The sequence below is a fragment of the Aspergillus melleus genome (assembly GCF_016097325.1).
Source record: "Aspergillus melleus strain CBS 546.65 chromosome Unknown contig8, whole genome shotgun sequence".
In the NCBI taxonomy this organism is placed as follows: domain Eukaryota; kingdom Fungi; phylum Ascomycota; class Eurotiomycetes; order Eurotiales; family Aspergillaceae; genus Aspergillus; species Aspergillus melleus.
Window position 1 is genome coordinate 190,760 of NW_025763377.1, and position 16,245 is coordinate 207,004.

Genomic DNA, 16,245 nt, shown 5'->3' on the forward strand with positions numbered 1-16,245 from the left:
TGGTCAGGTACCCGCCCAAACGGAGTACAACCTACAGGGACGGCCTCCTACTGGTGATCTTCACTGCCGCCCTTCAGTCTGCTTCAGCCACTCAAGCGCCCTCCTTCACCACCGTTGGAACTGACCGAGTAAACTCTCTTCAGCGTCTCTCGCCGTAGTCCAATCCCCATCGGCCCTTCCCAAATTCTGGAGGCTCCACCCGTCGATGGGGCTGTTTCATCTTCTCTCAAATGCATCCAATTGAGCCCCCATCCGTCAGCTTTCACGCTTCTCGCCCACTTGCCAGGGTCCCCGTCCGGCCTGATGATTGACTGATTCACTGTTTGTGCTTTTTGGATTTAGGTGATTGTCTGGTGTTTTTGGTGTTTTTGGTGAATTTTTTTTATTTTTTTTTAGTTTTTTTTTCCACCCCCACCTCCTACCTTCCCTTTTCCCCTTCGGCAGTCAAATCGCCTGCGATCTGATATACTGCCCGGCTGACTGCGTTCAACCTATATAATACCCCTCGCCGTCGGCTGGTCTGCTCTCTTTTTTTCTTCCCTCCATCCCAATCACGCAGCGCGCTTCAATCCTTTACTCTCAACGGTTTCGACTGTCAAACGGGCCTGGTTCCTGTTCGTTCTTCATTCCTTCATTTGTCAATACTGTTTTTTGTGGTTTCGCCTGTGGCAGACTACGTCATTCCTTCTCTGAGAATTTCCGCCATTGTCAGTTAGCATCTGCTTCTACTACAAAGGTATTGTCTCCCGCTCTCTTTGTTGTGGTGAATGTTGGAAAATCCGGGGGCTCTTTGTCTCGACTTTCTTTCACTATTGTCGATTCCCGGCATCTCGCGCTCGATTCCTATTGTGGAGAGCCGGGGCATCTGGTCGACGACAATCTATAAATATGCCGAACATTCTTGGCCTTTCGTTCTCATCGCATCTTGCATTCATCATCACTCGAATATCCTTCAAACGAGCATTCTGCTGACTCTTGACATAAAGGCTTCTTTTTCAGCTTTTCCAACGTCTTCCAAGTTCTGAGTTCGTCCGGTACGATCAGAATTTCGCCAAATCCACAATCACTTTTTTCAAATCAAGAACGATTTCAAGTGTACACAGTCAACCTTCGACAAAATGTTCTCCAAGACTGTCGTTGCCGCCATTCTGGGCGCCTCCGCCGTCAACGCTCACATGCTCATGAGCTCGCCTACTCCCTACGGAGCCGACTCCCTCAACAACTCTCCTCTGGAGGCTGATGGCAGCGATTTCCCCTGCAAGCAGCGTGCCGGTGTCTACGACGCCCCCGCTGAAGAGAACATCCTCAACATCGGCGAGGCCAACCCTCTGACCTTCCAGGGCAGTGCTGTCCACGGTGGTGGTTCTTGCCAGGTCTCTCTCACCAAGGACCTCGAGCCCACCAAGGACTCCAAGTGGATGGTCATCAAGTCCATTGAGGGTGGATGCCCCGCCAACGTCGATGGCAACCTTCCCGAGAACCCCGACGGCTCCGGTGCCACTGAATTCAAGTACACCGTGCCCGAGGGCATCGAGCCCGGCAAGTACACCCTCGCCTGGACCTGGTTCAACCGCATCGGAAACCGCGAGATGTACATGAACTGCGCGCCCGTCACTGTCAAGGGCGGTTCCTCCGCCAAGCGCTCGCCCGTCAAGCGCGAGTCCAGCTTCCCCGACATGTTCGTGGCCAACGTCAACGGCTGCACCACCCCCGAGGGCAAGGACATTCGTTTCCCCAACCCTGGCTCCGAGGTCGAGTACGCCGGTGACGAGGGCAACCTCGCCGCCGAGGGCAGCGAGGCCTGCACCGGTACTCCTTCTTTCGGTGGTGCCGGCAACACCCCTGGCAGCTCCTCCGGTGGCTCTGAGGGCGGTTCCGAGGGCGGCTCCGAGGGCGGCTCTGAGAGCTCCGCTGCTCCCGCTCCCGCTGTCACCACCCAGCCCGCTGCTGAGCCTTCTCAGCCCGCCGACGGTGGTGTCTTCGCTCCCACCACTCAGCCCGCCGCCCCCGCTCCTACCCAGCCCGCTGGCGGTGACAACACCGGTGCCTCCGGCGCTCAGTCCGGTGCCTGCACCTCCGAGGGCCAGTGGAACTGCATTGACGGCAGCAGCTTCCAGCGCTGCGCCAACGGCCAGTGGACTCCTTCTCAGCCCATGGCTGGTGGCACTCAGTGCACTCCTGGCCAGGCTGCCGAGCTTTCCGTCGCCGCTCTCAAGCCCCGCATGCTCTCTGAGATGCGCCACCGCAAGCGTGCTCACGGTGCTCACCGCCACGCGTAAATGAATTCTTCTGAATCCCGCTGAGCGGGTGAGAAGTTCACTCGTTTAGCGCGTTCATCTTCTTTCTTTCTATCAGCTTCTTTCTTCGTTTCCTTGATTTCATAGGTGGTTTTTGTTGGCTACTTGTGAGGAATGGGACCCGATTTGGTGTGATGGTTTTTTCTTTCTTTTCTCTAGATGTACTTTTAAGATGAGGAAAGAAGTGATTTGCTCTATTGTAAAAATCGTTCCGATTTTTCATATACCTTGAATTTCATAGATTATTTGATTTGTTTCATTTCACTCTGTTTCTTGTAAATTTATCTTCCGTTTGGAGGAACTAGTAGAGCTTCAGTATTGGGGAGGATACTTGGTTGTTGGTGACTTTTCGTGTGTCACGAAGACCGACTATCGCCTTAAATGTGGTTTTGGTTTAGTTGATAAAGCGACAACGCTTTCAGTCATCTGTAGATGCGACGCTCGTCTGTTTGTTCGTGACCTGTCAGATTTTCTGATGATGACGTTATATGAGTTCAATGGCTTTAGTGGCAGTAGACGTGATCTGTCAAGTATGCCGTGACCTGCAAATTAAAGTATATATTTACTGCCTGTATAGAAATAGATAAATTGATTAAGAAAAGTTGAAGTGTCAATGAGAATGTGCATGATGCCACAACCGTACAGAGCAGAAGGTGTAGACCAACGATGACATGGAAAGCCTCGGCAGAAAGTGTTGAGTGTACACCGCCTTGACAGCTACTTTCCTTCCCGCCTAAGGCATCCGCCAAGACCGCCAGCGAGGCCTACCCAAAACGGGAACGAGGGCTTAGGGTTCCCGTAAACCGGGCCCACCACCTCGCGGCCGACTAAGCGAAAATTTCCACAGCCCGTCTCGAGATACTCGATCTTCAACCTCGAACGACGACAACGACCACCTCACCGTCGACAACAATGGCGTCTCGTCCTACCGTCACTATCGCCACGGCTGATGGCAAGGCCAGCGGGGCCACCTACCCCCTGCCTGCCGTTTTCACCTCGCCCATCCGTCCTGATATCGTCCAGTATGTGATTCGATGATTTTCTGAGATTTTTGGAGGTTGAAGGGGTCGTTTTTTTGGGAAGGGATTGAGGGCACAATTGATGGCAGAATCAGCGACAGAATGACTGACCGGTTTTTCCACCTTATAGGCAGGTTCACACCGGTATGGCGAAGAACAAGAGACAGCCCTATGCCGTGAGCGAGAAGGCTGGTGAACAGACCTCCGCTGAGTCCTGGGGTACCGGTATGTGGATATGAAAATTCTGTTTACGGGCAAGGAATTGGTCTAATTGATATCCTCAGGTCGCGCTGTCGCTCGTATCCCCCGTGTCTCTGGTGGTGGTACTCACCGTGCTGGTCAGGCTGCTTTCGGTAACCAGTGCCGTTCCGGTCGTATGTTCGCTCCTACCAAGGTCTGGCGCAAGTGGCACCAGAAGGTCAACGTTGGACAGAGGTATGATGGGAATCCGCGATGAGATAGAGGTTTGGAGGAATCGGGACACAAAACTAACTTCTGCAGACGTTTCGCTACCGCTTCCGCTCTGGCTGCTTCCTCCGTCCCTGCCCTTCTCTTCGCTCGCGGTCACCGCGTTGCCAACATCCCTGAGGTCCCTCTGGTTGTTGACTCCAAGACCTTCGAGGGTGCTGCCATCGCCAAGACCAAGGCCGCTGTCTCTCTCCTGCAGGCTCTTGGTGCCGGCGCCGAGCTCGTCAAGGTCCAGAAGTCCAAGAAGGTCCGTGCCGGTAAGGGTAAGCTGAGGAACCGTCGCCACCGCCAGCGCCGCGGTCCCCTCGTCGTCTACAACCCCGAGGTTGACGGCAAGGAGCTCGTCCGTGCTTTCCGCAACATCCCCGGTGTTGAGACTTCCTCCGTCTTCAGCCTGAACCTCCTCCAGCTCGCCCCCGGTGGTCACCTGGGTCGCTTCATCGTCTGGACCTCCTCCGCCTTCCAGTCCCTGGACCAGGTCTACGGCACCACCTCCACCCCTGCCGCCCTCAAGAAGGACTACCTCCTGCCCCAGAACGTGGTCTCCAACGCTGATCTGACCCGCCTGATCAACTCGTCTGAAATCCAGTCCGTTCTGCGTGCTCCCAAGGGTGAGGCCCGCACCAAGCGTGCCCACGTCCAGAAGAAGAACCCTCTCCGCAACAAGCAGGTCATGCTCCGTCTCAACCCCTACGCTGCTGCTTTCTCCAAGGAGAAGCTCGGCCAGAAGTCCGTTGAGTCTACTGGCAAGCCTGAGTCCGCTTCCAAGGGTTTCCTTAACGTTCTCAAGGAGGAGTAAGTTAGGGCTGACGCTTGACGTGATGAGGATTTGTGTTTGATATGAGGTTTTTTTTCTTTCAAAAGGTAGCTAAAACAAGCAAATGAATGAAGGATTTGCGCAATACCCCGCATGTTATTAATTAACGACATTCTGTAATGGTTTGGTTGTAGTTTTCTTTGTCTTTCCTTGTAGATGTTTCTTCTTGGATCTCTGGTTCGTACTGTTGATGTCGCTTCACTTGACTTGATGACAACTCATACTGGCCTGGTATTGTTCAATGTAACATCGTACTGATCTCATCTAATGACTACTGACCTTTCCCACACTATCGTACATTCCAACGTGGCCATCCATCCTGGAGATTCCCATGCAGACTCGCCTTCAGAAGATATCTTATTGAGCATCCACATCACCCTCTCTTCTCCGTTCCGATTCATCCATTCATAACATGATCCCATCCCCTCTCCAAATTTCATCCATCCCTTTGATTCCATATATCCAAATTAAGCTGATCATTATCCATCACTCTCGTCCTGTCTAGTTACTACTACTCTATAGTCAAAGGATTCCACGAACGTGTCCAACACGTATCTCTTTCTCCTGGTGCTAGAGGAAGAGTCGGTCGACTATGCAGTATATTATGTACCCTTGACTATCGACTGCACGATAATGCTGGCTGCGGTAAAGTAACAGAATTATATATCTAGGTCTAGGTTGGTTGATCAGTTGATTAGATGGTTGATTCATGAATTTCCTATGCTCTTTATATTCCCTGCCTAATATACCTCCATCTATAATAACCCGCTCCCTCTCCCTCAGCAATACATACTCAAGACATCGAACATCATCATCCATCTAGCAAACTAGCTAACCACCAAGATAGAACCTACACAGCCCAACCAACCATGCCCAAGTGAAATGACACGGCATAGCATGGCACGACAGAAGTGGAAGATTCAATACGACGAATTCCACCATATCTCATTTTTGGGTGAGAAATCAACGAGTTTCGCATCCATAATTCATCTTATAGACTACCTACGATACCTATATTGATGTACATGAACATGGATGTTTTTCTCTACTGCGCTCCTCGTGTTATGTTTACTACTTAGAAGTACTTAGACAACCTACCTACATACCTAGGGTGATTCGAAGAGATAAGAAATACCTAGGTAGAGTGGTTAGCATACATTTACACAATTGGAACTACTAGGTAAAAGATGTAGGTGTTTGATAAGTGTCGCAAGGATCTCAAACAAATAATCCCGATTTCAATCAAGATTATCCCCAATAAGATAGATTCGCGAGATACCGGAAAGCAAATGCTTATTTCGTGGAATTCGAGGTGTCACATCATGTAAATTCTATTCGTAAGGGCTCAGAGTGTTATGATCATATGTAAGAAGAGTACCGAGATCAGGCTGTATAGATGACAGGATAACTCTAGTGGGATGAACAGGTGAACCGTGCTTTTTGATAAACTATCCTAACTATGCGAATGTCCTGTCTTTGGGAGACCATTATAGCAGAGATGTGAGATGCCGTAGGAGAATAGGAAAATTGGCTTTCTACACTGAATGTTATTCATACCGCCAGCGACAACACTCCATCATCCAAAGAATCTATTCTTGAAAATGGAAAAAATAATTATACCTAAAAAAACCAACATGCCAGATCTCATCAAACAACCCAAGATTGATTAGCAAAATATACACCCATGAAAACCAAGACAAAACCAAGACGCTACCAACAACTGACTCGCGCATCAACCTCAAATTTCCCTCGGATTCCAGCTGGCCAGGACCGGGATGTATTCCTGCCCCGTATAGCCCAGGGGACAGGGAACATGACAAATTTAGACCCCGGCATTTACTGTGCCGAGTGGTATTATTATCTTGTTTACGGAGTAGAGGGTAGGGTAGCCGGTTGTATAATAATAAGCCTGGCTATTATTAACCACGGGGTGTTTTAATTTAGCTAGGAGTACGGATGGTAGGTTAGCTGTTAGCTGCTAGCTCTAGCTTGGAAAGGCTTCGTGTGGTTTTCCCTCTTGGAATAATTATTATCAGATGTAAAATAATAATACTGGTAGCTATCCGTTCGTATATGACATATGAAGATGAATTGCCCGAGGTACTCCTCCATCCAGACAAGGCATCCATGTTCTCCAAAGTCCTAATCCATCGCCGGTGAGGACAGTATACAGCATGTTAGTGGAAGGAGTATCGGAGTACCTAGGCAGGATAGGTAGTTCATTCCCTATACAAACCAACACCGACCAGGAATACTACCTTGTTCACTTCGGAAACAGGCCAGCTGTTCCGTCTACCCGTCAACCACGACGAAGTTACTAACTCAGATGCAGTCCTGTTTACCGAAGACAAGGAGCGGGAAAACAAAAAAAAATTTCCGACCTTCCCGATCTATCTCTTGTTTTATTTTTATTTCCATCAATTTTTCCCATCTACTGTGTACGGCCGGGCCAGGTTCATCTACAGGTAGCAAGCGGCTCGCCCCGATTCACCAACTAAAGTCGGAGTGATGGGCCGAAGCCAATTAATCTACGCCGTCCATATCGAAGATACCTCCAAGACCTGCTGGACCGGGGGGGGCAGAGAGGCCAGGACCACTCGCACAGACGACGGAGGGTTGACGGGCCACTTGGCACGATGCGAACTGGATATAGTGCCGTGATTATATAGGCCCTAGTCCAGGGGAAGAAAGAGGGCTGTCAGGCTTTACTCGGAGTAGTCTGTAGGCTCTAGTCTGTACGGCATCCCCGTAGACGTACGGTAGTAGTTAGTAACTTAGTAACGTAGTATGTACTGTACTTACTACTTAGTACAACAGAGACAATAACACCAGCCAGCCAGATTTCATGTTCGTTCCCCTCCCATGCGTAGACGGGTTAGTGTCGTGCTTTTGTAGTCTGCCTTAACCCTCCGTTGGCTCCGGATAAATTGGTGTCTTGGTTTAATATATTCATTGCGTAAGATTGGGGATTGGCTTTCTAGCGCCGAGTAGTCTGGAAGGCTACTGCGTGTAGTATGCTGGGTTAATAATGAGATATATCTACACAGTATGTACATACATACTGTACAGTTATACTCCGGGTGACGGAGAAGAGGCCCGTTCGACATGCATGTACCAGCAAGACATCTGATACCTAATACCTGATACCTGATTATGATCAGAATCGGCATTTGGACGCAACGGCAATGGCAATCCTCAGCGACCGACCAACAGCCAAGACGGTGACTCTGGTATACGAATGGACCGGACGAGATCGGCGGCGCGAACGTGGCTTGGGTCCACTTCTTTCCGCCGGTTGGATAATTCTCTGTTAATTCTTACGGTATTTCTCTGCCCTTGTTTACGATCATATGAAAATTGAAAATGGCATTTCATTCTGGAGGGAGTTTGGCTGGCGGAGCTGAACCAGACCTCTTTTGATCTCGGAGTATACTACAGTATATCTAGGAATGTTCAATAAAATGTATACTGTACGAATACATCAAAATCCGGCTCGGAACAAACTCAAAGAACTCGGTTAGGATCTCTAGTCCCAACGGCAGGCCGCCCTGGAACGAACTATACGGCGACACGATTAACTTTTTCCTAAATGTCCGTTCTTACTTTCTCCTGTCTCGCGCCGCTCCTCGTCACTCGTCCGTCGCCGACTCCCGATCCGCCCGCGATTTCGAACTATTTGCTGGGGAGCCGCTCTATCTGGTTAGGTTTCGCCTCTAGTCCGCTCCGTCCGGTTAACGTTTAATCTAGTATGACCCTCTCGGTCGCATGATGTTTTCATATGAGCTATGATGTTATGGGCGATGATCTGACCTGTCGGTTTTTTCGTGCAAGTCTGCACTCTGGCAGAACGTCGGCGCGGATAGCCGAGGATGAAGAAATGCACGGTCACCTTTCGGTGGGTTCTCTCCCCTATAACTCCGTAAGGATACATTCCCCTCTTCTCTGCAGGTGAGGTCCATCCCATTGCTTGGTCAAGTCCAATGACGGGCGCCGGAATTGGCCGTAGGAATTCCCGACGTCGCCGAGTTCGTTCCAGCTGCGCCAGTCTCGACTGTCGAACCCCGTAACAATGCGCTGATATGATTGGAATGAATTATAATTAATTCCACTGCTGTGCATTGCATAAGACTCCACTCTGTCTGGCTGGTACTTGGTCTGAGACTACTGACTGAGCTGAGCAGAGCTGAGCAGAGCATGTGCACAGTGTACGGAGTACACTATACGAACTTGCGGTTCGTATCGACATCGCCTCCGACAGAACAGCGAAGCAAATGCAAATCCTCCTAATTAGACTTCCCTCTCAGCTATCGTCAAGCTCCGTAAATCTGGACCGTCGGCATCGGGATTTGGGTTTTATTTTCCGACCGTTGAGCCATCGGCCTCTGATCCTCGTGGTTATCTTCGGCCTCAAAATTGAGACCTCCCTCGCCCTGTCAGATGTCACGGTACAATTGCCATTTACCATCTCCCAACCGCCGTCTTGGTGATCGACATTGGTACCTTAGGTATCGTCCGGGAATCCCAGGGTTCTTGCCTTGGACTTGGTTCTAAACCAAGGTAGTCAGTCTAGGCTAGGTAATTAGTGAGTAGTGCCTTAGTCCGAGAATATGAGCTGGTCCGGGATTTCGATATTAAGGGAGATCCGTCCGAGAAAAGCACCAGGTCGGGTCGGACTTTTTTGGTTTGATGGTGGTTGTTAATTATTCTGACATCGGCGATATTAATTCATTTAGTCTAAATTGCTCATTGTGCACTTACCGAGCGCTTGCAGGGATCTGCTTTTCTGTCTTCCTTTGTACACAAAAAAAGTCGTTTCTGAGGTACATGTAGATATCTGAACGGTGAGTTTAATTGAGTATTATTCTTATTGTACTCTCGGTCTGCATAGTCCTGTCTTTACTGTACAAAAATAAAGAAAGCCCTCCTGTGCATACTGCATACTACATCCATGAATGGGCATGTCCACAGTCCAGCAAACCAACATGCGGCCATGTCTCAGACGGTCCGGCGCTAAATTCATCCTATCGGAATAGAACCAGACGGGTGGCAGATTTTCGGCTATTTTCTTGTTCGTTGCTTTTTTTGCTTTCCCTTTTTTTTAGCCTAGATATTGAAACCTGATATGTGATCTCGGGATTTTTAAACTGTTCATACAGGACAAGTTGCTGTGGAGGATAAGAGGGATTTGTACATGAGTCAGAGATTCCATCGGGAAGAAGAAGAAAAAAAAAGAAAAGAAAAGAAAGTTACTGCCTACATTTACCTTTGAACTTAATACCTAATATTTATTATGTACATACACCGTACACCTACCACTCCCGAGCAGCGGATCGAACCGACCAGGCACCGGTAGTCTGTTGTCCTCCGTTCTCCGTCGATTCCATCCCACGCTGTACATCACTGCCTGGCCGGTAGAACAAGGTTACTTTAGTAGGTATCGCCACTGCAACTGCAACATCCGGACGGAGTAATGGTCCTCTTACTGGAAGTAGTAAAGTCATGAAGTGCAGTCGTTCCTTCATCCACATGAAAGTAAAAGTAAGAAGTACAGTAGTACTACCTTTTGTCCGAGAGGGGCGGCGGGCGCAGCTGGACGATCTTCTCTGTACTTTGTAGGGTTAATGGGGTACGGTAGGATAGGGTAGGGTAGGGATCTTGTCCACTATCGTCCGTCTACTGGGATGCGGCGTATGAGCGACATCCTGTACCTTGGCTAGCTCAGCTAGCTACTGTGTAGTGCTTGGTCAGTTATATTACCCTGTCGAGACTCGAGAGCAGGCCAGGAGCAGTACCTACCTAGGTCTAAGCAGTAGTACTCCGTACCTAGAAGGCAGTTGAACGGAGTGCTGTGCAGATACTAAAAGTGAATGGCATCCGCGTATTCCTAACGAGCTAGCTACGCAAGGTAACTGGTATGATTATTATTACCACTCTATTCATTTTTTTTTTTTTTTTAAATTTCGAATCCTCTGACAAGGTTGCAGCACGGAGTACATGCTTAGGTTCGGCCGGATCCTCCAGCCGCCACACTGGAGACTAAACTCTAGCTCTAGTTAACTAACTAGAGGAGAGCTGTTATGTTATGTTATCGATCGGACCACACTCCATGGTCGAGTTGATAATTGATATCCATCAGGATTCAGGGAACTATGGTACGGAGCTCGGTACCCTAACCCTACAGAGTTACTACTCCTTGGGAACTGCAGAGAGAAGTGGGAACTGGAATTATAATTCCCCTATCGTGATGGAGTTACGGAGTATAGGCCACCGGTCACGGAGATTTTTTTTTTTTTTTCCTTCGCCCTTGAGATGCGGTACTGCGGTACAGATTCCGCAGTGGATTGACTTAGTTATCATTCTGGGTGATCGTGCTCCGTAACGGATAACTGGGTACTCCGTAGAGAGCCAATGCCGTGGAGTGCAATTTATTTATCTAATTGATTTTTTTCGTTTGGAGAGTCAGGGGACTCAGAGAGTCAGGTTATTGGCAACAATTCGATTTGCCCGCCCCTCTTTCTATTTCTTTTTCTGCTTCCTTACCTCGGTATTTGTTCGGGAAAATAAATCAGATCTCAAGTTAATCGCGCCAATGAGGGGGCGTTAGAACTTCGCCGACTTGCTACTGGGGACTTTGAGTTTGGTTGGATTCGGCAGATGGAGATGGATAGATCCATGGGGCTTTTTTTTTTTTTTTTTTTTTTTTTTCTTTTTCTCGGTTTTCCCTCCGTGTCATTGATTGATTGTATTATTGCGTTCATCGTGATCTTGTCTATCACGACACGCATAGTATACGGAATACCTTGATTTTCAAATATGAAATTATCCGTTGATCTCTGTCTATGACAAGAAGTACCTGTAACTGGTGTCTACCTTGGCAATGATTCATGCCTATTCTGATCATTTAATCTAACAATTCCTGTTTGATTTCAACCCCAATTAGTTTCCAGGACGAGAGGATCATATGATGCTTCCCCATAACCCAAGTTGGATTCATCTAATTCTAAGCCAATGCTACTTACTAGTGAGTAGTCAGCCATCGCTAGAAGGTATAATATATTACATTAGTTAGTATGTACCTACGGGCAGACGAGACGGCAAGTAACTACTCCGGAGTTACTAGCTAGAGAGGAAAGGAAGGAAAAAAGGAGAGGCCAGATCTATAGTATCAGGGATTCAGGATTCAAGATAAATGAAACATCTGGATTCATTAATATAGGTATTATTACCGATGCGGAATTCCCGAGCCTGAATGACGATTCCTGGACTTGCACCTGACGGCCGGCTTGCTTGCAGATCGGATCGCCGTGGTTGGAAAACCTGAGACAAATCCGAGGTACGACTGACGACAACCGGGCGCGGATCGGGGGCGCCCGTTAAGAAAATAATCGATTTCTTTTTCTTTTTTTCCGGCAAAAAGAGCAAAAAGAAAAAAAGGGACCCAGTCAGTCAGTCACCCAGAACTCCAAACCGAGCACCGAGTTAGCGCTACAGACAGCATCACGGAACTAATCCCGAATTCGATCGTTTCGCGCTCGCAGCCGAATGGGGCCCTCTTACTTATATTGTATTGTATTATATTCTATTATATCCTATTTTTTACCTTCTGACCTCGCACTTGCACTTGCGAGTCGCAACTCGCAACATGGTAGGCTGGTAACAGAGAATAGAGATAGCATCGCATATCCACTTCTAGCACGAAGACCCCGCGAATGACAATGTGCGATCCTCGATGGAGTATTGTTCTCAACCTCAAGGATCAGGATTCAGGAATCAGGAACCGTGAAGCTGTCGTTTCTACCGCTCCGGACTCCGTACCTCAGGCAAAACTAACTACCGTACCGTTGTTCGAACGAACCCCTTTCTCCGTTCTCCGTTCTCCGTCAGGAGTCAACCCAAACGTTTAAGCAGGCGATAGTCTACGGAGCCCGCTACGTAAACCAGGTCAAGATTCAATAAGAATCAAGAATTGGGTAGCTGGGTAAGGTACCGGGCACGGAGGTCGGACAAGGGGGAGGGCGTACGGAGTAGGAAATCGGTTCCTGGGTGAAGACCAACGGGGAGGGGCTCGCCGCTCGCATCGCTCCCATGGACGACTCCTATTAGTTTTGTTTGTCTTCGGGGAGGGACTTCATAAATGAGGCTACGTAGAAGAGTCAGTACGATGTAGGCAATTGATGGACGTGGGATATTGTTAATTGTGGTTCTTTTTCTGCCCCTCTGATAATCCTTACTCCGTTCTGTTGTGCGCTGAACGCCGCAGGGATTTTGGGTCCAGTTCGTGGTGGTTTTTGCGTCGGCCGAAGGAATCCCTGGATTACGGAGTAGGTGGTTATTATTCGATGGGTATGATGTACCTTCTTTTTCCCCCTTTCTTTTCTTTTTTGTTATGGTTCGCCTCGGGAGTGGGAGTCGGTCGAATTGGTTACTGTTAGTATCATATTATGTTATCACTTCGTGCATTATTCTACCTAGTTATCTACTTACTACTACTAACAACTTCCTATGTATTCACTGGGGCCGAAACTACTGTGTTACTTTTTGCCGGGTTTAAAAAAAGAAACAAAGCAAAACTGTAAACAGAAAAAAAAAAAAAAAAAGACCCGAATCCCCTAGGATGATCAAACACACCCTAGACAAGAATAGATGAAAGGGACGAGGGCGACACGGAGACGGGCTGGGCTCAAGTCACAGACCTTCATGCATTGAAACAAGGTTATTTTCAACTGCCGTCCCGAGGGATATCCTGTTCCTCGAAAGTCGAAACCTGTGCTCCGTAGCAATTTATTTTGGGGAGGACAAGTCCTCGATGCCGTGTCTTAAATTATTCGTCGATTATTATGCTCCTTCGGGTTGGGTTGGTTACCTTGGCTACTGCTAGGTACGATTCATCTTGGTTGCGTTATGGAGATAACTGGATCTTTCCGAGCAACCAAATAGGATATCGCAGCGGGGCACACGTTGAAAGTTAACTTAATTAATTCTGTGGTCATCGGTATAGAGTATTGGTGTATTATCAGAATAGATTAATTGATAGAGAGGAAAAAAGAAAATTAAAAAAAAAAAATTGAAAAAACCCAGAGTGACAAGGCATCCACAAAGAACGACTCCATTCATGCATTCAGCATTGCATGATGGAGGATCATGACGATTCCGAATTAGGAGCTGAGGGATTCCCGCTGCCCTCAATTTCAACTTCCTGTTCTGTCGGACTCTCGACCTCGGGCAGCCTTCGACGTCTGTATGACCGAGCACTGACCTCGTGGCGTTCCTGTCATTCGTGTCGTGTCATCTCTCAAATCGCCTCAATCTGTGCACCGTGGTATTTTCGGGACTGCCTCGACTACATCACTAGCACATGTCGAGACCAGAAGATGGTCCCGGTTCCAAGCCATGAACGCAACCCACTACCCGGGGACCGTTAATACTAGCACGGATCGAGGTGGATTGACAGAACCAGAGGAGAAACCCTACGGAGTACAGCCTGGCCAGTATTATTTCTTTTTGAGGTATTATGTGGGTGAATATTGAATAATTCATTTTTGGTTAAGCTGTTGTCCCCCCGTTGTCCGACCCAGGGTTTTAGATTTTTTTATTTAATAGTAATTAAATAAAAATATTCTTGTGATTTTATATGATCATCCTAGTATTTTTTTTGTTTAATCGTTTATTTTATTTTATTTTATTTTCTAATTCTGCTCTCGCAACAGGACGGGCAAGGTAGGTAGGTGCTTCCTGTCGACTGTTCGTATCGTTCAATCACCGCATTGTTTCCCCCTCTTTTCGTCTTCTTTCTTCCTTCCTTTTCCCTCTCCATCTTTCCTCGCCCCTGTCCTTGTTGTCCTTTTCTTTTGTTCTATTCTTTTGTCGGAACATCCTGGTTGGTTCCGGGTTCCTTCTCCTTTCTGTCCCTCATTCATTCCTATCATCAAACCTTACCTACCTACATCTACCTAGGCTCCTACCTACCACACAACACACCCCCAGTCTAGTCCTTTCTTTTTTTAATCCTCACTCTTTCATCTGGTTCTATCCTACCCTGTCCTATCCTCTATTTCTCACCGGGTTATTTCCCCCCATCTCACTAGCCTATCTACAGGGGGCCCCGGACGAAAAAAGAAAGTGCAGATTGCCAGATACTACTCAGCGTCCAGGACACTTGGCTGGCAAATACACCAACGCCTCTAGTAGCAAATCACCGACTGTCTTTCGCTGCCTCGTTCCATCTGGGTTCTGTCGCGGGTCCGCTATCAATCCCAGGGTCCATTCTTTCTGGCTGCTAGTGCCAGTATTCCCTCCAACCACATAGCCACTGGGTACGTATGGGCGGTACCTGAGAGTTCATCTCGTTCGTCCGGTCTCTCGCGAAGGTGTCCGTAATAGGGAGATCTATCTGTTGATTTTACCCCTTTGTCCTTTCTAAATTAAGGGCCGAAAAAAAAAAAAGAAGGGCAAAAAAGAAAATAATAAGATCAGAATTTCACAAGTGGAAAAAAAAAGGAAAAAGAATACTAGGACAGAGGACAAAGAAAAGCAACGCAACCCACTCTCCTGTTGTCTTTCATTCGCCCATTGTCCTACCCGGAACCCGGAGTCTCATCTGTCTTCGACAAACGGCGCCTTGCCTGCTTTTTCTCTTACCTGGCCACGTTCGTTCCACGGCCTTTCTGGGGTCCTGTCACCATCTGCAGTGAGAACGACGCTATCTCATCTCTCCCCTTTGTTCCAGGACACAGTCATTCCCACTCCCACCCACCACTTTCCCCCCCTGGCTTACGGTATCCGGCTTAAGGCGTAACCCTACTTGACCTTGGTCTGCCTTGACACTTTCAGTACCGTCCCCGCTGGATCATTGTTGGATGCTCGGGACGATCAACTGGGATCCTGCAGCAATCCTGGCATGGAGTGCTCGTTCCGGAAAGACTGTGTTTCAGGGCCGTTTGCACCATGATTGTGGTCAATTAGTTGTATCCGTTGCCTTCCCGTTGTTCCTCGATCCTTGAGTATATGGGAATAGTCCAGTGAGCCCGCACGCCGCGGACTTGATCGCTTTGTGGCAGAAAATTACCCTTTTTTTATTGTCTCCATTCTGCAGACTTAGCTTCCTTCCTTCCTTTGGGTACTTTTACCTGCCGCTCCGAATCGGTTGTTCGTTCCGTCTTTGACGTGCGAGCGGCAAACCAAGGTTTGGGTATAGAGATATCCCCAAACCCTAATTTCGATTCCCTCGAAGATCACCTACCGGCCGTTTGTTCCTTCCATTTCTATTTCATTTTTCTATTTTTCTCTATATTTCTTTTATTTCCCGACATTGGTGTGTCTGTCTGCTTGACTCAACCCCCTGTTGTTCAAAGTCTCGGGCAACGGCATACTTAAAAGGAGGTGTGTGGTGCATTCCCAAGTTCATTCGTTTTCATCTTCGCAAAGGTTTCAGTTGCTAAGCAAGAAATTGCCTTTTTCTTTTCTTTTTGTCAGATCGTGTTTGACTTCGTCACCGTTGGGATTCTGGCCTCCATTTTCCTTCCAGGTGGACTCTTCGGAACCCTCCCCGCACCTTACCCTCTTGTTATGTCGCTGGTTATAGGACGCTGAACAAGACGAACAAACAAACACCACACTTCTTTTTGTCCATCCGACGGCGCCAACC

The 16,245-nt window shown here is 48.2% G+C and overlaps 2 protein-coding genes across 2 annotated transcripts; both read left to right on the top strand.

Annotated features, from left to right (window-relative positions):
* Nucleotides 1–405: 405 nt before the first annotated feature.
* On the top strand, nucleotides 406–2,560 carry LDX57_012172 (lytic polysaccharide monooxygenase AA11 family protein). Its single transcript, XM_046093908.1, has 2 exons — nucleotides 406–736; nucleotides 987–2,560. Exon 2 carries the CDS (start codon nucleotides 1,119–1,121, stop codon nucleotides 2,277–2,279), a length of 1,161 nt encoding a protein of 386 aa, XP_045949887.1. The 5' UTR covers nucleotides 406–736; nucleotides 987–1,118; the 3' UTR covers nucleotides 2,280–2,560.
* A 521-nt stretch (nucleotides 2,561–3,081) lies between these two features.
* On the top strand, nucleotides 3,082–4,795 carry RPL4B (60S ribosomal protein uL4). Its single transcript, XM_046093909.1, has 4 exons — nucleotides 3,082–3,319; nucleotides 3,447–3,541; nucleotides 3,601–3,751; nucleotides 3,818–4,795. The coding sequence occupies exons 1-4, from the start codon at nucleotides 3,210–3,212 to the stop codon at nucleotides 4,581–4,583; spliced, it is 1,122 nt and encodes a 373-aa protein (XP_045949888.1). The 5' UTR covers nucleotides 3,082–3,209; the 3' UTR covers nucleotides 4,584–4,795.
* Nucleotides 4,796–16,245: the final 11,450 nt, after the last annotated feature.